The sequence below is a fragment of the Oryctolagus cuniculus genome, chromosome 10 (assembly GCF_964237555.1).
Source record: "Oryctolagus cuniculus chromosome 10, mOryCun1.1, whole genome shotgun sequence".
Lineage (NCBI taxonomy): Eukaryota > Metazoa > Chordata > Mammalia > Lagomorpha > Leporidae > Oryctolagus > Oryctolagus cuniculus.
The window spans coordinates 20,612,584-20,636,766 of record NC_091441.1 but is presented as its reverse complement, the minus strand read 5'-3'; the positions used below and the strand labels follow the sequence as shown (position 1 = coordinate 20,636,766).

Here is a 24,183-nt window from a genome sequence, read left to right as displayed (position 1 = left end):
CAAAAATCCAAAATCTGAAACTGAGTTCTGACGTGATGTGTTGGGTTGTAGGCCAAATGCAGGTGCACGTAAAACATTGTATCAAATTATCTTTGGGCAATGTGTCTGGGGTGTAAATGAATCATAATTGAATTTCATGTTTAGATGTGGATCCCACCTCCAAGATATTTTATACACACATATTCTAATAATCCCTCCCTCAAAAAACCCAAAATTTGAACCACTCTGGTCCCAGGAATTTCAGATAAGGGATATTCAGACTGTAATAATGATATTATTTTTGTCAGTTCATGAACATATCCAGATTCAACCAAATATGCCATTTTTCAGTAGCAATGTATAGTAATCATACAAAGAAAACAAATTCCTTTCTTTGTAATAAGTGACGATCAAAGGCCTGTTTGAGGTGTTTTCAACAATAAAACATGCTATATTGAGAAACATAAACTAGTTATTTAATAAATGAGTCCTACACACACTCAGTTCCTAGGCTGTAATCACTGTTAAAGAGAGAGGGCAGCCACTCCCCTCAATGCTCACAAGGGCCTTTGACTAAAGATATTTTTTCCCTTTTTCCATTACCATCCATTTGGTATTTATTAAAGGTCACGGCTGTGCTTCCCTTAACCTCACAGAGCGCAGCCCCCAATGACAATGTCAAAACAAGAGACATTATCTAATTTCCTGTGGGAGGCTTGTGGAGTAGATGACTGTTGAGCTCAAAACCTAAAAATGAAAATCTTTCCTTGGGTATCAAATTATTATGATTTGCAAGCAATAAAACTGGGCAAGAAAACAAAAGCTGTTATTCACAACCCTTTTTGTACTGTTCCAGCAAATGGCAGAACTTTGGAAGGACGGAGGGACAGGGGCGTGGTCTTTTCAGGCAGGAGGCCATGTCTGCCTGCTCATCACAATCAGCAAGATGTGACCAGGAGCCAAACCGTACAGGATGAACCCTGCTCCTGGAGGGAAGATGGACAAGGATGTGGTCCGAGGGGGCTGGAAAGTCGTAGGAGGGTTTCTCAAGGAAAGTTTCTCCCTCCCAAAGACCTAGATGAGGTTTTACAGGATGGAAAGTCTGGATTTGTACAAGGGAAATGGCAGCTGTAAATATTTATGCGTGAACAGACGCTGTTCTCAAGGCAGCGAATTACCCTTTTTGTCTCCGGTAAGCACCCAGATCTTAATGTCGGCCTTTGCAAGTTTTGAAATGGTTTCTGGAACTCCATCCTGCAGCTTGTCTTCAATTGCTGTGGCTCCCAAGAGCTGCAATGCACATTTGAAGAAATGGAGTCAGAAAACAACCCCCAGGGGTCAGCGCTGGGGCGTGGCTGGCTGGGCTTCTGCCTGCGGCGCTGGCATCCCGTAGGGCCGCCAGTTCCTGTGCCCGCTGCTCCTCTTCCAATCCAGCTCTCTGCCTGTGGCCTGGAGAGGCAGTGGAAGACAGCCCAAGTGGGCCCCTGCACCCACGTGGGAGACCATGAAGAAGCTCCTGGCTTCAGATCTGCCCAAGTCCAGCTGTTGCAGCCATTTAGGGGAATGAAGCAGCTGATGGAAGATCTCTCTGTCTCTCCCTAACTCTGCCTCTCAAACAAATCTATAAAAAAAGGTAACCCCCCAAAATATTTTAACAATTTGCTACCCTGTAAAATGAGGGGTTCAGTGTATACCCCATTTGGTACTCTCTTGGGCCAACGGCAGGTATTGATACCAACTGGGGTATACAGCTGCTCCACTTCCAATCCAGCTCCCTGATAATGCACCTGGGAAAGCAGCAGAAGGTGGCCCAATTGCTTGGGTCCCTGCCACACATCGGGGAGACCTGGCTGGAGTTCCTGGCTTCAGCCTGGCTCAGCCCTGGCCATTGTGCCCATATGGGAATAAACAGGCAGATTGAAGGTCTCTGTCTTTCCCTCGCTCTCTGTAACTCTGCCTTTTAAATAAATCTTCAAAAACGAGATTTGTCAGAATATAAATTGTTTCAGTAATTCCATAGTGAAATGAGTAAATACTAGTTTTTGTGTAAAAATCACAGAGAAATTTTATATGTGATGTAAAAACAGAATTAGATGAATACCTCTCCTAATTTTGTCTCATAAGGCCAACTTCAAATCTCCTTGCCAAGCAAAAAGAATTCAAATGATCTAGTTCCCTTGTACCAACTTCAAACACAAGGGATTTCTAGAATTATCTTTGAAACATGAAATTAAAACAAGTAGTAATACTTCATAAGATTTTCAGTTTTCTGTTTAGAACATCAAGGCTGAAACTCACTATTAAGTCTTTTTCAATCTCCTCGTATACTTTATCCAGAGCTTCGTCTCGGTTGACCGAGGCCACGCTGGCAGCCGTAAACTTTTTATTCCATTCTGCGAATTCTTTTTCTTCGATTTCCTTGTAGCAAAGGCACAGAGTTCTAAGAGTCTCACTTGCAAAGATCTGTTTCATATAAGAGACAATCCATGTATACAAAGAATAGTGAATTTCATGTATTTCAAGATCAAGTTTGAAATCACATTTAAGTAACAGACTAAGAGAATGTCAAAGGACATGATGAAAGATGATGGACTGTGTGCAAACGCATGCCACAAAAGGGATTAAACCTCCCTTTAGAATGGGCTTGGTTTTTCTAAGCATTTGGTGGGTCCCGGGACTGTGTCAGATCCCGGATTAAAGGAAAAGCTCTACCTTTCTCACTCATGTTGTCAGAGCAAAGGAAGCCTCCTCCTGTTAATGACAATAGACTGAAGGAGCTTCCTTGGGGTAAATGGTGTCTCCAGCACTGTTGCCCTCACAATGTGCCCCAGGACTATCTCCTGCAGATTGGCAACCAAGCAGCATTCTCTCAAGCCAGTCCTAAAATATGCGAGCCACTGTTAAAGCTGAGATCAGACATTTTAGTGAAAAACAGCATCTAGGCATTTTCTTCTGGGGTAAACTGTTTTAAATACCAATATTTCAATATAAAAATCTTCCATTCCTTCACGGTCACCTCTGGTCTAGCCAAGAAGGCTGAAACGGCTCACCCAAATCAGCATTTCCTTTGAGAGATTCTTTGGAAGTTTTCGCATTTATTTGATTACATTGTCACTGTTCACATCTTCATGAGAATTCGTCCAGTGTCGAACTGGTAAGAACACTTACCAGTGTCGGTAAGTACTTAAACAGTGACCCCCACTTAGTAAACAACATATTCATCCGGCTTCTCCCTGTAGAGCTCTTGGCTGCCTCTAAAACTCAGTTAATCCTTAAGGGAAATCCTTACAGACTAAGAGCTGAAAGCTGAAGATGCTTTTTCTAACAAACCTCCCTGGCAGCAATCACCCGCACTCTCTGTTTTTTAAAAACACTTATTCATTTGAGACACAGGGAGAGACGGATATGGAGAGGACACCTGTCCACTGGTCCATGCCCCAAATGTCTGCAACAGCCAGGGCTGGGCCAGATCAAAGGTAGGAGCCAGGAACTCAACCCAGGTCCTCTCCATTGGTTGCAATGACCCAGGCTCTCACTACTCCTTCCAGGATGCACGATAGCTGGAAGCTAGAACGGGAGGTGGAGCTGGGACTTGAACCTGGGCACTCCCGTATAGGATATAGCATCTTAATCACTAGGTCACATACCCGTGCCCTCTCCCTCTTTAGTATGGGCAGCTAATGACTCATGTTATATATAAACATTTTTCTCAGCTACCTCACACTTCTAATCCAGCTCCCTGCTAACACACCTGGAAAGGACACAGAAGATAGCCCAAGTAGTTGGACATCTGCCAACCACATGGGCGACAAGGATGGAGTCCCTGGATTTGGCCTCATTAAGATCTGGCTGTTGTGGTCACTTGGGAAGTGAACCAAAAGATGCCGGCCATCTCTCCCTCTGTGTTGCTCTGCCTTTCAAATACATAATTTTTTTTTAAGAGGCAGAAAAGGGACACCAGTTCTGACCAATCTCCTTTGTACCTCGCTGCTGTCATACAAAAGCCAAACTACATGGGGACTGGCTGGCCATCCCCAAAGTGCTAGTTCCAGAAACATTCTGAATAGCTGCAGTATCCGTGCACCAAGTGTGTAGCTTTCTAAGATAAGGACTCCGAAGCAATCAAGACCAAACTGTTCTAGTGACAAAGACATCACAACCCTACGATCAACACAGTGCTTGGTCACTCCCAGTCATACAGGAACATTTGCTTTCCTTCGTTCTACACCTAGCAGTTGGTGGAATTCTTGAGGGCCACACAGATATTAAGACCATGGCTTAGTGTAGACCTGTGGCTGGCTCAAGGAGAAAGATAAGCCCCACCCCAATATCTGCCCTGCAGATCCTGGAGACCTAGGGGCTGGGAAAGGGAACCAAGGCCATTTCCCAGGATTTCAGCGGCAGGGTCAGAACGGGAGCCTATAGCTGGCTGTATTCGTGCCGAGGTGCTTTTTCTACCCAGCTGTCTCAGAGCAGGTGGAGGGTCAACAGTTAACACACAGCTTTCACTTGAGATAAGGAGAGAGCATCAGACAGACAGACAGCGCTGTGGCAGACAGAGGGGAGGTGAGGCTTACATCCAAGGCATCCTGCGTCTCCTGCTTGGTGGGGTTCATGCGGTGTAACCGTTCGTAAATCACAGTGTCAGCACCTTTGCAATAAAGCCTGATGTTGCCTTCTGGGGTTCTTACTGGTAGCAAGGGAAAGAAAAGCACACAGAGTTAAGTTTGCTTCTTAATAGGAAACTACATTCGTATAATTAATTAGAAGCATTAGCTGAGCTCACAATCCATTATTAATTTAAAATCATCAATGCAGCTAGGAAAACACCGCCCTCAGAGCTGGTGAGCTGCTGTCTACATTGACTGTAATAGTGAAATAAATCTGAAAAAATTCGTCCACAGTCAGCCCAGTATTCTGTATCGTTCTTTTTCTTCTAACAAATGTTTGCTGACTCTCTACTGTGAGCTATACCCTAGGCTAGCTACTTTATTCCATTGTGTTTGCTTTGTCCAGGCCAAGCAACAGGAATCGTTCTTACGCAGGAACTCACAACACTTGCTTCTTTAATACTCAGACCACACTACTCTTTGGAACCATTTGCTCGTTTTCTGAGCTGTGCGATAATTTCATCATAGTGTGAGCTTCATGGCTACTAGATTTTAAATTTTGCTGGGTTTGGTAAATACCAGGAGTGATACACAGAGGAGGCTGGCAGACACATTACTCAGGTAATCAAAGTTCACATCACCACAATGAGGCAAACCCACACCACGTGCCTTCTGCTGTGATACTTGGGGAAGGGTATGACATCGCTTATGGGCTCTTTTTCTGCCAACAATATGTGACCTGAACCTAAATCATGAGGGCACAGCAGGCAGACCCACACTGAGGGACCCTCTACAGGATAACTGTCTGTGTTATCCACAAACGTCAGTATATGAAAGATTAAAAAAGGATGAAAGGGATGGGCATTTGGCACAGTGGTTAAGATGCCAGTTAAGATGCCTAAATCTACCATCAAAGTTCAAGCCCCAGCCCCAGCTCCTGACTGTAGCTTCCTGCTAATGAGAACTCTGGGTATTGGAGTCCCTCTACTTGTATGGGAAACCTGGATTGAGACCCAGCCCCTGGCTTTGGCTTCAGCCCGACTCTGTCCTCTATGTTAAGGGCATTTGGTTGAGTGAACCATTGGGTAGGATCTCTCGCTCCCTCTCTTCCCCCTTCTCCTTCTCCAATAAACAGGTTTTTAAAAACATGCTGAAGAACTAATCTTGATTCAGAGTCATGATCACCTAATGAAATATTCAATCTTGAATTGGCTCCTAGAATAGAAAAACATAAGAAAGGAAAGAAATTTCCTGGGAAAATCTGAAACATTGTGTAGATTAGATAGTAATATTATATCGTCTTAAACTTCCTGGTGCTGATCAGCATGTATAATAGAATGTTCTTGTTCTTAGGAAATACCTACTTAAGTATTTATGGGGAAAGAGGCATTAATTCCGTATGTGACTTAATCTCAAGTGGTCAGAAAATAATAACCTGTGTGTATGAGAGGACTTCAGAAAGTTTATGGAAAACATATATTATAAAAAAACTATGCATGGATTTAAAAAAAATTTTAACTAAATAAATAAATAAAAAGATAATTTTTTTTGAGAGACAGAAAGCTATCTGCTGGTTCACTCTCCAACAAATGCCTGCAACAACTTGAGCTGAGCTGGGTCCAAAGCTGGAAAACGAAAATGCAAACCAGGTCCTCCACATGGGTGGCAGGACCTCAATTACTTGGGCCATCACTGTTGCCTCCTGGGGCCTGCATGGACAGGAAGCTGCAGCCAGGAGCCAGAGCTGGGAATCAAATCCAGGCCCGCTGATGTGGGATGCAAGAATTTTAACCACTAGGTTAAACACCCACTCCCTAAAGTTATCTCTTAATTTCATGCTCTATTAATTTTTCAAGTACACTTGTGTAATGGAATTGACAAAGAAAACAGGGCAAATGCTCATAATTGGTGCGTATGGTTCTTTAAACCATTCGTGCAACATTTCTATAGGCGTGAAATGATTTCAAATTATGAGCTGAAGCCGGCGCTGCGGCTCACTAGGCTAATCCTCCGCCTAGCGGCGCCGGCACACCGGGTTCTAGTCCCGGTTGGGGCGCCGGATTCTGTCCCGGTTGCCCCTCTCCCAGGCCAGTTCTCTGCTGTGGCCAGGGAGTGCAGTGGAGGATGGCCCAGGTGCTTGGGCCCTGCACCCCATGGGAGACCAGGAAAAGCACCTGGCTCCTGGCTCCTGCCATCGGATCAGCGCGGTGCGCTGGCCGCAGCGCGCCGGCCACGGCGGCCATTGGAGGGTGAACCAACGGCAAAGGAAGACCTTTCTCTCTGTCTCTCTCTCTCACTGTCCACTCTGCCTGTCAAAAAAAAAAAAATTAAAAAAAAAATTATGAGCTGAAACAGATTCACAATTAGGACGTGATCACCATCGCCACCTGGTTGAGTGCCTGGACTGTAGGTTGACTTGGATTGTTAGGCTCAGGCTCACTGTTCTCAGAACTCTCCTACTGAATCCTCCCTTCTGTAATGTCCAGGGTAGAAGAGGAGAGCTTGGAGGGGCTCTAAAAGTCACCCACATCACAGGCAGCACTCCAAGCTGTCCACAGGGGGCTCCGGCCATGTGGCGCTTGCTACTCTAAATTCAGTGGCTGACGGTCCCTATGGTGAAAGCACCTCAACACATTTGCAAGATTCAGGCACCTGCTGCTGTCCCTTTGAGTAGTGGACAGGGTGAGGAATGAAGAAGAAAAAAAACCTACCAGTGTCAGTGTGTCTATGGAACCTTCCAGGGCCCAACTGGTCCACTTGTTGCCTGCTTTATCCTGACATCATTAAATAAAATGATCCAAACACAACACTCAGATAAGTGATTCCTAGGCAGACTCTGAGAAAGACCTACCAATTATAGACATCCGCTTCCGGTCACTGTTGAAGTCCAAAATGGCAAGGACATTGTAGGTCCTTTCGGTGCCCAGCTCGCTGATGGTGATGGTGTTCTGTGTCCTGGCCAGGAAGGTGAAGCCAAAGTTCCTAGCGGCATTGACCAGGGCACCTTCGTCCGGAGAGGCCGCCTGGTAGTTGAGCTGACCTGGCAAGGGAAGCAGAAGAGCTGTAAAACCAAATGCACTGCTCATCCCTGTGCTATGCCCTGAGGTCTCCAGGAGGGTGAGCATGCACAGCAAAGCCCGCAGCTGCCCCAGGAAGACAGGACACCGGCTCTCCAGGAGCATGGCACAATGCAAACACCGTAAGCTTTAAATTGCACATTAAATTGCAAACATTGATATAAACTAGAGAACAGTTGGCCAAGAAGAGAAAAACATTTTCCCATAACCCCACCATCCAGAGGAAAGACAACAAAATTGATGTTTTGTTATCATTTCCTCTGGTCATTTGTAAAATGCCTTGTTCTGGGGTTAGCAGTGTAGCTCAGTAGGTTAAACCACTGCTTGAGATGTCAGCATCCCATATGAGTGCAAACCAGAATCCCAGTTTGAGTCCTGGGTGCTCTACTTGTGATGCAACTCCCTGCTAATGCACCTGGGAAAGCAGTGCAAATAGCCTACGTACTTGGGCCTCTGCCACCCATGTGGGAGACCTGGATGGAGTTCCAGGCTCCTGGCTTCAGCCTGGGCCAGTCTTCAGCTGTTACGGCCAATTGAGGAGTGAACCAGATGATGGAAGACCTCTCTCTGTTTCACCCTCTCTCTCTGTAACTGTGCCTTTCAAATAAAATAAATCTTTTAAAAATGCCTAGTTCTGAAATTGTTTGTCATGTTGAATATACATTTATATACTGATACTTTTTAAAAATGATTTACTCATTTGAGAGGCAGAGACAAAAACAGAAAGAGAGCATGCCCATCCATTGGTTCACTCCCTAAATACCCACAATGGCAGGGGATAGAGAGGCCAAGCTAAAGCCAGGAGTTGGAAATTCAATCCCGGTTTCCCAAGTGAGTAACAGGGACACAACTACTTGAGCCATCGCCTACTGCCTCTCATGGTTTGCATTAGCAGAAAACTAGAACTGGGAGTGGAGCCAGGATTCCAACTCGAGTACTCTAATATGGTTAACCACCAGGCCAAACACCTGCCCCCTCATTATGCTAACAGTATATTTTGAGCACGCTGCTATAGATTTAAAAATTCCTCATAAACATTATTTTACTGAATGGAAACATGTCACCATTTTCTCCTTGCAGGCACTTGGTTTACTTCTGGAGCCAGTGTTTGGCTCTGCAGCTAAGATGCTGCTTGGGATGCCTGCATCACAGGCCAGTGCTTGGTTTGAGTCCCGGGTCTGCTTCTGGTTCAGTTTCTTGCTAATGAACACCTGGGAAGATGTAGATGATGGTTTGAGTACTTGGGTCCCTGCCCCTCATGTGGACACCTATATTGAGTTCCAGGCTCCTGACGTTAGCCTGGCCCAGCCCTGGATGTTGTGGAATTTGGGAAGTGAATCAAGGATGGGAACTTCCTGTCTTTCAAATAAAAGAAAAAGAAAATTTTAAAATAATAACCTTTTGGGCATAGAATTTTTTTCTACCTCTAATTTCTCAGGATAGATTTGTAGTAGTGAAAATGCTGAGCTAGAGGACATTTTTGAGGACATTGATATGGATCACTAATATTTCCTCAAAGGGCTGTACCAGTTTCACCTCTGTAAGAGTATGTGAGGGGTCTTCAGAAAGTTCACGGAAAATGCCTGTTATGAAAAAGCTTCAGATGGATTTCAAACCTTTTTGCGCCAAAATAAATTCCTTTAATTTCATTTTCCATGAACTTTCTGAGGTTCCCTTGTAATGACTTGAGCATATAGCTTGTTCATCAGAACGAAACAAAACTTGGTCAGTCTGAGCAATGTCTTGATGTTTGAAAGTTAAATAATGGAAAACGGCCTTTTAGTCACAAGTTCCCTTCAGAAAGAGAACCCACCTGGCAGTGCTGAGAGGAGCCGGCACACACACCACAGGCCTGCACCTGTGCACTCACAACAATGACAGAGCTAACCCATGCTACCCCAAGTCAGGAGGTCATTTTCCTGGAGGGACAATGACCAGAAGAGGACAGAAAAGGGACTTCTAAGAGATTAGGTTCTTTTTTTTTTTTTTTTTAAATCTGAGCACTCATGGCAAAGATATATTCATCTAGCTGTCCCCCTACAGGATGGCCGTGCCTCTGTACACATGTTTTGTGTCCATAAAAAGTTATAAAAATACTCTGCCTACCTACCCAAGAGTTTGTTTTCCTACTCCAGTTATTCTGCCTCAAAATAGAACAAGAAGCATTGCCACGGCCAGATGAATTTTTATAGCTGAGGGGTGTGGGGAGCAACTGGGAGCAACTCGGACTAGACTAAGTTACTGGAATTAAGACTTATTCTATGCATCTGCTTTCCCACAATATGGCGCTGAGAAGGGAAACAGCTTCTACACAGCTGCCTCCAGTTCAACCAATAAACTGTGGGACCTGCTCCTGATTGGAGGAGAGCAGCGTACTCGGCGTGTGGGTAGCAGAGTTGGGATTGGTGGAAGAGGACTATAAAGGAGGAGAGAGACGGCATGCACCAGGAACATCTAAGGGGAACACCTGTGCAGCCCCGGAAAGAGCCGGCCGGCGGTGTGCCGCTCCCCCGCGGAAGTGGGGAATGTGGCAGGGGGAACCGCCCTTCCACGGAGGTGGAAGGGACGGCAGCCAACCCGGGAAGAACCAGCAGCAAACCCGGGAAGGGCCGAGCAGACAGAAGAACAGCGCAGGGTCCTGTGTCGTTCCTCCACGAAGACGGGGAGCGACATAATGGTGCCGTGACTCGGATATGAAGCCTAGGCAGGGTTCAGTGTCGTTCCTCCACGAAGAGGGGGAGCGACAGAGGGGATTTCATTTTCTGACGGAGTTTAACCAGGACCCAGGCCAGCGGTGCTGTGCAGCATTCTACCCCCGACTCCTTGGAAGGGCAGGATGCTCGGGGGGGGGGGGGGGGGGGGAGCTCATGCCCTTTCCCGCCCTCAGGCCGGCTCTGGATGATTCCCTCTAAGTATTAATTACTTCCCAATTAGCAATTTAACTTGACATGGTGGGTCCTCTCTCTAATCACCCACCCAGAAGGTCACATGCCAGCTTTGCAAACGTCCTTGCAGACGCAGATGCCAGAGGGCACCAGACTCACCTGCACTGAACAAGCAGCAGAGAGAACACAGGGCTTCCCTTTCCACTGTAGCTGACACAGTGATCCCTGGCATAACACTGACCGCAAACTGACTTGCCACAGAGACAAAAGCAAGTTCACACAAGGTGCTAGAGTTCCCACAAGTAAGACAATCAGAGCTGCGGCTCACACCTTGGTATTTTTATCTTCAAAAGAGGAAGAAAACCCTTCTGATACTTCTGGTGATGGAAGCACTGACTCGCAGGTTAAGAGACATGAAGGCCTCCAGAAACGTAGTCCAAGCTGCGAACCAGGGCACGCTGCCCTTTAGAAAATGCTTTACTGGGACTGGCACTGTGGCATAGAGGGTGAGCTTCTGCCTGCGATGCCGGCATCCCATATAGGTGCCAGTTCCTGTCCCAGCTCCTCCTCTTCCCATCCAGCTCTTGCCATGGCCTGGGAAAGCAGTAGAAGATAACCCAAGTGCTTGGGTCCCTGCACCCACGTGGGAGACCTGGAAGATGCTCCTGGCTCCCAGCTTTGGATCGGCCCAGCTCCAGCTGTTGCAGCCATCTGGGGAGTGAACCAGCAAATGGAAGACCTCTCTGACTTTCCCTCTCTCTGTAACTCTGCCTCTCAAATAATATCTTAAAAAAAATAAAGGAAAGGAAAAGAAAAAAATGCTTTACTTCCCATGACCAGAAGGAGTTTTTCTCTTTTACAGACCAACCTGTGGCTCATGGAACTGGCATGAAACAAGAAGGTGCTCAGACCGCAAATACCACTTCGCATTCTTCCTCCCTGGCTTCCTCTGTCTGACGAGGGCTCCCCACCTCTTCCAGGCACAAGTCTTGACTCAAGAAGTCAATTTTAGACTTCGCACTTGTCCCAGCCCTTCAAGTCCTTTACCAAATGTCTCCCATACCTGTGGCTTTCTCATCCTTGCCAAAGACACCTCCCCGCCCCACCCCAATCCATGCCCTGAGCCCTTGCATGGGTCCAGCTTTGGGCTTTTGCACACAGGGTGATGCTCACACCTCCTGAAACAGGCTCTCCGATCAGTGAGTAACAGCCCCAGTAACAAAGGCTTCTAAGCCTCTCCACTCTGCTCCATGGCCTCAAGAGCACAAGCCTACATGGTCCCAAGGTTCCTGCCCATTGTGTACTCTCATGTCCCAGGTACTCCACCAAGCACTAGGTGCTACTACAATGGGATTTTGCAGATGCAATTCAAGTCCTAGCCAGTTGACCTGACGATCAGATGATCCAGGTGGGCCTGACCTAACTAGGTGAGCCCTTAAAAGAGATGGTAGTATTCTCAGAAAGGCTTTCAATTTAAGTAAGATTCTCCACTGCTGGTTTTGAAGATGGAAGACACCAATTGGCAAGGATTGAGGGTGGCCACCGAGAGTGGACAGCAAGTCACACTGACAGCGAATAAGGAATTGGGGGACTCAGTCCCACAACCCCACAAACTCAGAAGAGGGCAGTGAGCCCCAGATGAGAACGTGGCCCAACCTTGATTTTGGGGAGATGCTGAGTAGGGAGGAGCCACACCATGCTCAGACTCGGATCTAGGCAACTAGGAGCTCATAAGCAGGTGTTGCAAGCTGCTGAACCTCACCTATTCTTTACGGAGTAACAGAAAGCTCCTGCAGCCTCTCCACACGTGGCCTCTAGACGTCCTCAACACTCCGCCACACAGAGTGCTGAGAACTCAGATGTTCATGCCAACCTATGTGAGGGGGCTCCCTTCCCTATGCTTAATGAACACTAGCCAATCCCCATTGTCTTATACCAGAGGGAAAACAAGAGCAAAGGGGCAGCAGCATGGGGGAAGACTGACACTGCTGGCTGAGCCTGCACAGGTGCCTTCTAGGTCTCAATTTCCCTATCCATAAAATGCAGCGGTGTGGGCCCCCAGGTCATTTCCAAGGGACCATTTCAAAGTCCTTTTTGGATTAATGCCAGAACCGCTTTCTCCTCTAGCCTTCTGCACCTAGAAACCCAGCTTGCTTCCATTCTATTTTTTTTTTTTTTAATATTTATTTATTTGAAAGGTAGAGTTACAGAGAGGCAGAGTCAGAGGGAGAGAGACAAATCTTCCATCCGCTGGCCACATCGACCAGAGCTGGGCTGATCCGAAGCCAAGAGCCAGGGGCTTCTTCCAGGTCTCCCATGCAGGTGCAGGGGCCTAAACACCTGGGCCATCTTCTACTGCTTTCCCAGGCCATGGCAGAGAGATGGACCAGAAGAGGAGCAGCTGGGAATTGAACCGGCGCCGATATGGGATGCGGGCACTGTGGGCAGCGGCTTTACCTGCTACGCCACAGCACCAGCCCCAACTTGCTTCCATTCTTAGCGACTACAGCAAATGACTTATCCCAGGATGATTCCCAGGATGCATCTCTCTCTGCCTCAGCTGACGGTAGGACAGAGGCTGGAAGAGACAGAACGTCCACTCTCCTGCCTGCAACACTCAGACAATTGGGCTGGCTCACCTCCAGCACGAAGTCCAGGGCTCTTCCCATGATATTCCAGTAGGAAAAAGAAAATAGAGACCATACGACTAATGGACATTTACCTAGGTTGACCAGTTAGCTCTCACAACAGTACCATACTCAAAGGCTAATGAGTCAAAACTTAAGGAAACTAGGTTGCTTAAAAGAACTGCACGTTATCCTCATTGTACAAGTAAAATTTGCTTGATTAGGCACACAGACTTTGACCTCTGGGTGCTTCAAGACCTGGTATCATCCCTTTCCTATCCTTGTCCACTTGGCTGCAGATAGATCCTTCCCTGGATCTACCCCAGGCGGAACCCCACTATCTCACTTCATGGCCCTATTAGAGTCTTCTCTAGAGACTGAGTTTCACTGCGACTTGCTGAAAGAGATCATGAGCAGCTCCTGCACGTCCAGTTTACAGGCCTCTTCCTTCTCTGGAGACTTCCTCCCTGCTCCACAGGAAACGTCAAGGGTGGAGGGAGAAAGGACTTTTTATGCTGCGTTGATTTAAATAAAAAGTGGAGAATGGCATGGACGGAATGAATGGATGAATGCAGTGCAGACAGACTGGGATTGCTCTTTCTATAAAGTCCCTGTGCATCTTTATGAATTGTCATGGTGTTCATATGTGATAAAGGAACTAGCTTTCACTGCTACTGGATGAACCTGCAATACAAAGCCAGCACAAACTGCATTGACTTCTGCAAAGGCACCTAAAGGTCAGCCTCGCCCATCCCCACGCAGATGCACATTAATTATGCTTCCTCAAATGACAAGGGCAGGTGTTGGCTGACATCACTTCAAACCCAGCACATACCCAAATCTAGCAAATAAAAGCCGACGTCTTAAATGAGTTTGCAGACAAGCTTCAAGTCCACTTAGGACATAGACAGGATTTGACTTTTCACTCACAACAAACGTTAAATACTAAGGTGGTGGAAGGATTTTGACTCCTCCATCATAATTCAAGAGCTAGCCATTTCTTTTGATGATAAAATTTTATTTACAAGGGGATCAACACATCGGAGCTATCACCAGAGCTCTTGTATCATGCCTTGCTAAACCGTCTGGTGGTAGGGACTGACCAGTCTCTGCTGGAGTTAATGCGAGAAAGGTCTGTCATGTGCATGACTGATAACCCATGGGAGTCCCAGCACGCGTCACCTGGAAGCGAAAAGCTGGTCTCCGGCAGCTGAGACACCAGGGAGATACTCACCGTCGGTTCTCTCCACCATGACCGTGTGGCACACCGCAAGCAAGAAGAAGAACTGCCGCACTTCTGGTTCTTTGCCTGACTGGATTTGCTCAATAAGATAATGGTCGTGAAACACAAACTTCCCATCAGCAAATGTATTCCAGCTAAAATCAACTTGCTGAAAGAAAGGGAGAAGGGAAAGAAAGTGTGAGTTTTCAATGGATAATTCCAGCACAGCAATTGCTGTGAACTTTTCTTTAAAGCCAATTATGGAAAGTCACCCTAGGATTTTAGGACCTTCTTGATTTAACAGTAAAACAGCTTTCTTCTGTCTTAAACACAAAAGGTGCCATTTGGTTCATTGAATTGTGTGTCCCCAAGAGATCTGTTGAAGTCCTAACCTCTGGTACCTGCAAGTATGACCTTATTTGCAAATAGGGACTTTGGAGATATAATCAAGGTAAACTGAGGACAAACTGGGCTGGACTGGATCCTAATCCAATGACTGGTGTCCTTATAAAGAGAGTGAAATGTGGTCACGGATACACACAGGGAGCAGGCCGTGTGACAGCAGCAGGGCAGGGACTGTGTCTGTCCATCTATAAGACACAAGGGTCTTTCTGAAGCCAAGAAATCTCAGGAGCATGGGCCTGCAGAGACCTCGACTTCCCCAGCATCCCCAGCAATTTTTTTAATTTATTTTTTTGACAGGCAGAGTGGGCAGTGAGAGAGAGAGACAGAGAGAAAGGTCTTCCTTTTTTTCCGTTGGTTCACCCCTCAATGGCCACTATGGCCAGCGCACCACGCTGATCCGAAGGCAGGAGCCAGGTGCTTATCCTGGTCTCCCATGGGGTACAGGGCCCAAGCACTTGGGCCATCCTCCACTGCACTCCCGGGCCACAGCAGAGAGCTGGCCTGGAAGAGGGGCAACCGGGACAGAATCCAGCGCCCCGACTGGGACTAGAACCCGGTGTGCCGGCGCCGCAGGCAGAGGATTAGCCTAGTGAGCTATGGCAGCGCCAGCCAGGAATTCTTGAACTTGAAGGACTTACCTCGATTTTGCTGTGGCTGTGCTGAGAAGCATCTCGATGGTCTCCTGGGGAGGAAACAGAACACAAACTGAGTCTCGCCGTGTGTCCTGAACCCCCCTCCTCAACTTCCCGGGGGGGTCACGACCCTTGTTTGGATGGTCCTGGAGTTAAGAATCATTTTTACATTTTTCAGGAGTTGTAAATGAAAGGGAGGAAGTAAGAATGTTTGACAGAGCGTGCATTGCAGAGGCTAAAATATTGACTCTGGGCTTGTTAAAGTTTGCTGACATTCAAACACTGGTCCTTGTCCCTCTGGGGCCTGAGTCATGCCCTTTGAAATGCTGCCTTTATCCTCCTAACCAGAAGGGACGGCCAGCACCGGTGGGAGCCACCTCCTCCCACCCATCAGCGTCCTCACTGACGCACAGATGAACCCATAGCCTACAGTTTTCTCCAAGTGGAAACAACAAGTGCATGACTGCCTTTTTTTTTTCAAACATTGGATTGTCTTTATTTAAAAGTTAGGGTACTTGAATACAGCATCCGCTGCAATACTGTTTACAAAAGCACATTTCAGAAAATTTGGATGGAAATCATCTTTTTCAAAAACTGTGGAGAAACGCCCATAACATAAGTCACCACCATCACAGCCGTGGTGTCAGTGAGTGCGCTCACGCAGCTGTGCGCCATCTCCACCATCCAGCGCCAGAATTGATTGTATCTGGCACAAGTGAAACTCTGTGCCTAGGAAATAAGAACTTCCTCCTCCCTCTACCCCTCAGCCCCAGCCAGCGCCATCCTACTTTGCCTCTGTGGATGTGATGACACTAAGTACTTTGTATCAGTGGATTCACCAAACATTTGTCTGTGTTCCTGGCTTCCTGCCCGAACCCCCTGCCTCAGGGTTCACCTGGGTTGCAGCGTATGTCCATTTCTGCCTTTAAAGGAAGTGCATGCACACTCCACGGTCTGCAGACCGCGCTTACCCAGGAATGTTTATCCATTCAACTACTGAGGGACACCTGGGTTGCTTCCACCTTTTTTTCTTTTTTTTTTAAAGATTTATTTTACTTATTTGAAAGAGAGTTACAGAGAGAGGTAGAGCCAGTGAGAGGTAGAGCCAGAGAGAGAGCCAGAGAGAGAGAGAGAGAGAGAGAGAGAGAGAGGTGTCTTCCATCTGCTGGTTTACTCCCCAAATGATGGCAACAGCCAAAGCTGAGCTGATACGAAACCAGGAGCCAGGAGCTTCTTCTGGGTCTGCCACGCTGATGCAGGGGCCCAAGGACTTGGGCCATCTTCCACTGCTTTCCCAGGCCACAGCAGAGAGCTGGATCAGAAGCGGAGCAGCTGGGTCTTGAACCAGCACCCATATGGGATGCCGGCACTGTAGGTATGGCTTTAACCCGCTGTGCCACAGCACCGGCCCCTTGTTTCCACCTTGTTGGCTTTTGTGAATAATGCTGCTATCAATATGGGTGCACAAATACCCGCGTCCCTGTTTCTAACTGTTTAGAGTGCATATCCAGAAGTGGGGAGTTACTAGATCAAATGGCAATTTGCTTTTTAATATTTGGAGGGCTGTGTGCTTGTTTCTGAGGCTGGGCCTCTCTTATGCACGTATGCATGAGGCTGCGCACAGTGCTGCTTCGGCATTCGCCGGGGAATGGCCGCCCGCAGCAGGACTCGGCACGGAAGGAGGACACCGATGGCTGCCTGCACACAGCCAGCCGCCCACGGGCACCCAGGGAGCGAGGGACAGCGTTCACTCACCGTAGATCTGCCCGTTGATGCAGCACTTCTTGAAGGTCATGATGTTCTGCGTGAGGGTGCCGGTTTTGTCTGAGAAGACGTAGTGGATCTGCCCGAGCTGCTCGTTCAGTGTGGTGGTTCTGGCCTTGGCGGGGGTGTCCTTCTCAGCATAGTACATCTGCAGGTCCCAGTTGATGAAGTGACTCTGGCCAAGGCGAATGATTTCCACGCTAGGAAGAGAAAGGGTTCCTTTCCAAACAGTGCTCAGATGTGAGTGGCTGGAAGTGGGTCTTAGCCTCACCTCTGCCTACAGGGACAAGCTGCTGTCCTCTGCCATGGTCTGAGCACCAGTGTCTCCCCCAAGTTCAAGTTGAAACCTGATCGCCCAGGTAGCAAGACTGAGGTGGGGCCCTGTGGAAGTGACCAGGTCCTAAAGCCTGGTGGGATGTGTGCCTTTTGAGCGCAGGCGCCAGAGAGCTCGCCCAGCGCTGCTGCAGTGGCCAGTGCAGCAAGCAAGCCCTCACCACACACTGCACCTGCTGCTGCTTCTACATGGGACTTCCAGCCTCTGGAACCATGAGCCACAGATCTGAGCTGCCCATACGTTATGCAGCGTAAGGTGCGGTGTCCCAGCAGCCTGAAAGCACCCTGTGCAATTAATTTTTACGCTCAGTGCTGGGTTCCTCAGGGAGCTCCCATTCAAAACAGCAGCACGTGGTGCTCCCTACTCCCTATCACGTCCTCCCTACTCCCTATCATGTCCAGAGACCCCCAGCATGGTCGAGTCTACCTTTGCCCCAGTTGCAGTACCCAGGGGCTACAGACCCCGTGAGCTGTCAGATAAGGCAAAGGGGCTTTGGGCAATGAAGTCATGCCTCGTGGTCCCCCACACTGTGAGAAAGCATTTTTTCCCTCGAATCTTTATCATCTTATAAATTATCCAAAAGGAGACAGCCTAAAGGATAGTCTTGGCTTTATAACTATAGGGATTTAAATATATTTCGGCTGTGAGGAAGCTATTTACACAACTAGCCACTGTTAAGTGGCCCAGGGATGTCTTTATCACAAGTTAAACTGATGGAAAAATTACTCTTGTCCTTTCTGCCTTCCAAAGAGATTTCCCAAGTGCCTACAATGTAGCAGACGTCACTGAACAAGACAGACTCTCTGCACGGAAGGAGGCTGCCTTGCGAGTGGAAGCAGGAACAGAAAACCCAGTAAATAGGTACCACCTCAGATGGGGGAAGGTCTCATGGAAGATCAAAGCAGGGTAGGGGGATGGAGACCAGCAGGAGGAACAGTGACGGTTCAGACACAGGTAGAGCGAGCCAGAAGCGGCCAGGGGAATACAGTGATATCTGAGCAGCGCGTGGGTGCTTAGGGAAGAATGTGCCGGGCAGAGACAAGAGCCGGTCTAAAGGCCCTGGGGCGGGGCGGGATGAGGGGCATGCAGTGGCAGGAGACCTGGACAGGGGTGGGCGTGTGGGAGCTGGGCTCAGGGTAGAAGGCTGCACACCACATCCTGGGCCTGGCTGTATGGTCTCCAGGAGTTTTCTCTGAATGGGACAGAGAAGTCACTATGGGGTTTCTGACAAAGCAGAAGTAGTATCTGGAATGACTTGATCTGACCCAGGCTTTACAAGGATCTTTAGGGGTAGGCACTTGGTGCAGAGTTGAATCACAGCTTCGGAGGCCCACATCCCATCCTGGAGTGCCTGGTTCCAGTCCTGGCTACTCCGCTTCCCATCTAGCTTCCTGCTAATGCACACTTAAGGAGGCAGGAGGTGAGGGCTCAAATGCTTGGGCTCCAGCAACCCACATGGAGACCGGGCTGCAGTTTCTGGCTCCTGGCTCCTGGCTCCAGTCTGGCTCAGCCCTGGCTGTTGGAGGCATTTGGAGAGTGAACCAGTAGACAGAAGATCTGTTTATGTCTCTGCCTTTCAAATCAAATGAGAATAAATAACATTATTTTTTTAAACCTAGGGAAAAAAACCCTAAGTAAATTTATAACATTTTCAAAGAACACAAAATAAAAGGGCATTTCCAGGAGAAATAAGAGAATTGCATTAGTCCTTTGTCTGTTTTTAAGACTCCAAACTGTACACACAATTTATTCTACAACACACATCGATAGTTTTTAACAAAATAAGCAGTGTGGTAAATGGCTCCTTGGGCAAAGGTAGTGCTGGCCTCAGATGTCTGCCCAGGCTTCCCTTCCCGTCTAAACAACAACAGTAACTACCTGTAATAAAATTAAAAATTAAACAAACGCACACATAATAAAATTAAATGCAGTAACTGCTGCTAATTGCAGGTGTGTGCGTGTGAGATCCCATGTCTCTGGGCTACTCTTATGGGCGCTCAGAACTGCCTGTGGCTGCTGAGGTGAACCCAGGGGAATATCCCTCTCCTAGCAGGCAGCCTGCAATCCAAGTGATCAGTGACAGTGAACTTGGATCTGAAAGGAAGAAGAATCGCAAACAAGGGCACCCGACCCTTGCTCTCCTGCTGTGACTGAGTCGGAGGCCAGGAAGCCCTGCAGTAGTTACAAGCCGCCTGGGCGTGGCAGGCAGGCTCCTGAACAGGAAAAGTAAGTTCTTTCCCGACAGTCTACATCTTCACCTGACCTTTGACCTCTGAACCTTGGCAGCCTTATCTATGCAGACACTAGGACGGATGGTGCCTGGCACGGGGTAGTTACTCAATGTTCCCCTCGTGTGCCTCTATTACCCTCCACTCTGAAGTGAAAATCACCTTCTAACTTGTTCCTGATGACTCTTGAAATGTCGCTGCTAGAAACAAAGGGGCTAAGTTGGTAAAATGGACTACATTCTTCCCTGAAGGCAAAAGGTCAGAGAAAGGGCAGCCTTACCTGACATACAGGGAGATGGGCACCATGGTGTTAAGCACGATGATGTAGCCCCAGAAATTCAGGAACCCGCGGTAGGAGGGTGTAGCATTTTCCCCATCATAGAGGTACCATGAATAATTGCCGACTTGGGCTTCCCAATAGGCATGGCCGATAGCCAGACCAGCAGAAAGCAGGATGAGAACAACAAAGATCTAGAAGACATAAAACACTCAGAGCTATGCATTTCATAGATGCTAATATCCTCACTCAATATTTTACATGTTATAATTTAGTGGTCTGTAAAAATATTATACTTAACATAAAAACAATGCCTTCAAAATGCTTTGCAAGTTCCTATGATTGACTGATTTATCCTACATCACACACACAACATAAGGTTTTATCCCCGAAATTATCTTTCAAAAGAGAAAGTGGTGTCTTACATTCAAATTCTTATGGACTAGCACACAATAGGGTATTTTCTCTACTGGTTTTACTTTGCACACTAACACACTATTGGGAAGGATACCTTACCATCCCAGGAAACAATTCCTAGTGATGCTAAATTGGGATGCTTACAGAAGATGTTTAATGCAAATAGCTTTCCAAAAAGAAGGCAGGGAAATTTCACTTGTATTTGGGTAATTATTCCTGAAGGTACAAGATGCTTAAAGAAGCAGTAAGGTAAATATTATGTTATGGAAATTAGGAATAAATATTTATAGAAGGAATAAAAAAAGTCAGCTGTCCTAGTGGTATTTGTTATTTGGAAATAAAATTCCAGCGACAAATTTAAGTTTCTGGACACAGATTCCAAAAGTGCATATTTGGCACAGAATAGGGACAAGGGGCTGTTTGCGAGGACTCCAGTCACGACCATGACGATGACACCACAGATGAATGTGCAAAGTTCAATAAAATTCTTATGAAATGTGAAAGCAGATGGATAAAAAGATGTTTCTGAAATGAATCGCTTGCTTATATATGATTCCAAATACATACACACAACTAAGGAGTTGGAACTGCCACAATTCCCTAAGGTTCAATGCATGCAAATGGAATTAAATATTTAGAAAATGCAGTTTTCATTAGGAAGTGGAGAGACCGCAGACAATCGGGGCCACCTGTGTGTGGGAGCAAAAGCAGCGGGCCTGACAGCACTGTCCTTACAGGACCTGCTTGGGAGGCCCGTCCTTGGCCGGTTCCTGGAAACCCAGATTTGGGGAGAGTTTCTGGTTCCTTATTTCTTATTCTCTGCTAAGAGTGGCTCACTGTGCCTCACTTGGTGCAAACAACATGGCTTACGGAGACCACCTGCACTCCTTTGGGGGGTCTGGAATTGTGGTGCCTGCCAGGCAGATGGTGCCTGTGTGACCAGCCCCCACTGAAAGCTCCCAGGGGTCGAGTCCCTTCTGAGCATCCTTGGCTGATGGTATTTCACACGGGCTGGGGAAACTTGGGTGCGACTCCACCAGGAGAGAACTGAAAGCTTGTGGACCTTGCCCGTCATGTCTTCTGCTGATTCTGCTTTTATCCTCTGGCTGAATAAGTCATAGCTGTGTGTACGATCACATGCTGAGTACAATGAGTTTTCCTGCTCAATCATTGAACCCCAGGGATGGTCTCGGGGACCCCCGCTATACCTTATGCTTAGCCTTGCTGTATATTTGGTTTATACAGTGTATGTTGGGCAAAAATAATTGCTTTTAAGACAACTACCCCTATGAGAAACTAACATCAATCAAATCAAGAGTCCAGCCCCACTATTACCAGGTCACTCTCTCCAGCCATCAAAAGTACCTAGGGCCACAGCCTACAAATGAAATTTTCCTTCTCCGAAGAGCAGTACTTTTCTATCCCATCTTAGAGGGAAGATCTCTTTGCATTATGAAAACATACAACAAAATTAGAGCGACAGCAGTCTAGCCTCTTAAAAAGGGAAAATAAACAAATACCGTGTAAACCATGTAGTTCATCAAGTAATCAATTTTAGTCCTTTTAAATCTGGTCTTCCCACTATTCTTCATTATCTTGGTGTCAGCACCTAAAAATGGAAAATTCAGTGTGATAACAGTTGGGAAGTCAGTTCGCCAGCAGGTCAGTAAAGCTACTCTTTCTTTGGTTTCAGTGGAGAAAATTCAGAAAAGCAATCCCCTCCCTTACATCTGCTTAAATGCTGATGGCAGAGCCATTTCCCAAGAAGATCGGAAAGTACCTGCAAAAATGACCAATCCGTGGGCAACGTCCGTGTTCCTGATGACACAGCCACGTAGCAAAATTTTATCCGCATCCAAAGGAAAACTGGTTTTTCTCCAGAACAGCGTGCCTGTGAACTTATCCAGCCGGTTATTGGGTTCTTCACATTCAATAAAACCTTTGAAAAAAAAAATGCAATCCACATAATCAATTGGATGGAATCTTTCTGGCTTTAATCAAATAGGGACAAGATCAAACTAGGGGTGTTTTATACAAACCATCAAATGTTGCCAATGTATCTTCTCTTTGGAGGTACTGGTCTGTGATTTCAAGTGCCATTTTGAACTTTAAATTGGTTTCCCTAAAGGAAGAGGAAACAAAAATTAAATGAGCAAATTTTGGAGTTTAAGTTGGAACACAGGAGTAGGCACTGTAGCACAGTGGGCTGATCAACCACTTGGGACACCCACAAGGGTGCCTGGGATGGAGTCTGGACTCCACTTCTGATCCAACGTCCTGCTAATGTGCCCGGAAGGCAGCAGGGATGGCCTACATACTCGGGTTCCTGATAGCCATGGAAGAGACCTGCATGGGCTTCTGGGTTCCTGGCTTCAGCCCTGGTATTGTGGGCATTTAGGGAGTGAACCAGCAGATGGGAAATCTCTCTCTGCACGTGTGCGCGTGCGTGTGTGTGTGTGTGTGTCTTACTAATAAATAAATAAAACTTTTAAATAAAAGGAGTATAAAGGAACTCACACAAAGTAACATTAGGTATATCTGAAATTCAAGTCTTTAAAAATTAGCTTTTTCTATTTTCAAACTCCGTTCACCTTGGAACTATAGGTTTGGATGAATTTATCTCCTGAACTAGGAAAAAAATCCCTGAATGGGAGATGTCAGTGCCCTCTGCTGTTGACTACTGTGACAGTAGGGACGGGCCACCCACGGGCCTCCTCCCCACTGGCACCCTACCCCAACTGGAGCTACCAAGCCAATATTTGGAAATACACCTTTTTAAAATTTTTTTTATTTTATTTTTGACAGGCAGAGTGGACAGTGAGAGAGAAAGACAGAGAGAAAGGTCTTCCTTTTTTCCGTTGGTTCACCCTCCAATGGCTGGCACACCGTGCTGATCCGAAGCCAGGAGCCAGGTGCTTCTCCTGGTCTCCCATGCGGGTACATGGCCCAAGCACTTGGGCCATCCTCCACTGCCCTCCTGGGCCACAGCAGAGAGCTGGCCTGGAAGAGGGGCAACCGGGACAGAATCCGGCGCCCCGACCGGAACTAGAACCCGGGGTGCCGGTGCCGCAGGCAGAGGATTAGTCTATTGATTTGCGGCACCAGCCAGAAATACACCTTCTAATGTTTAATCACTAAAATGATTCTATAAGACATATTTAATACAGGCATTCTGTTTTGCCTATTGTCAACTTATTATTTTCCAGTGCAAACAACAGGATCTCAGGTCTGAAAGACAATTTTATGGGACTGGCACTGTGGTGTAGCAGGAAAAGGTGCAGCCCGCAGTACCGGCATCCAATACAGGTGCCAGTTGTGTCCCAGTTGTTCCACTTCCAATCTAGCTCCTTGCTAATGCACCTGAGAAAGCAGCAGAAGACGGCCCAAGTCCTTGGGCCCCTGCACCCATGTGGGAGAACTGGAAGAAGCTCTTGGTTCCTGGCTTTGGGTTGGCCCAGCTCTGGCCATTGTGGCCGTTTGGGGAGTGAATCAGCAGATGGAAGATCTGTCTCTCTCACTGCAACTCTGTCTTATAAATAATCTTTTTTTTTTTTTTTAAAGATGATTCTATTTGGGAAGGAAGTGGCAGCTTCAGCCCTGGTATGTGGCATGGCTCAGCCACCTGTGCTGGGCATGCAGGGGCAGGCAGGGACACACTCTCCCAAGGACAGCCTTTGACAGGCTCCACAAACACCCACTCGGGAAGTCCCATGATCTGAGGAGTTC

At 47.2% G+C, this 24,183-nt stretch overlaps 1 protein-coding gene across 1 annotated transcript in view; it reads right to left on the bottom strand.

Moving 5' to 3' along the window:
- Nucleotides 1-24,183, bottom strand: part of ATP8B1 (ATPase phospholipid transporting 8B1) — a 127,459-nt gene that overhangs the window by 16,293 nt on the left and 86,983 nt on the right. Inside the window, exons 9-19 of the mRNA XM_002713627.5 lie at nt 22,497-22,579; nt 22,238-22,396; nt 21,978-22,066; nt 20,044-20,234; nt 17,193-17,401; nt 15,444-15,487; nt 14,413-14,569; nt 7,441-7,629; nt 4,557-4,669; nt 2,278-2,442; nt 1,158-1,269 (exon numbers count right to left, since the gene is read on the bottom strand). Of these exons, the coding sequence (XP_002713673.1) occupies nt 1,158-1,269; nt 2,278-2,442; nt 4,557-4,669; nt 7,441-7,629; nt 14,413-14,569; nt 15,444-15,487; nt 17,193-17,401; nt 20,044-20,234; nt 21,978-22,066; nt 22,238-22,396; nt 22,497-22,579 (1,511 nt within the window). The remainder of the gene's footprint in view (nt 1-1,157; nt 1,270-2,277; nt 2,443-4,556; nt 4,670-7,440; nt 7,630-14,412; nt 14,570-15,443; nt 15,488-17,192; nt 17,402-20,043; nt 20,235-21,977; nt 22,067-22,237; nt 22,397-22,496; nt 22,580-24,183) is intronic.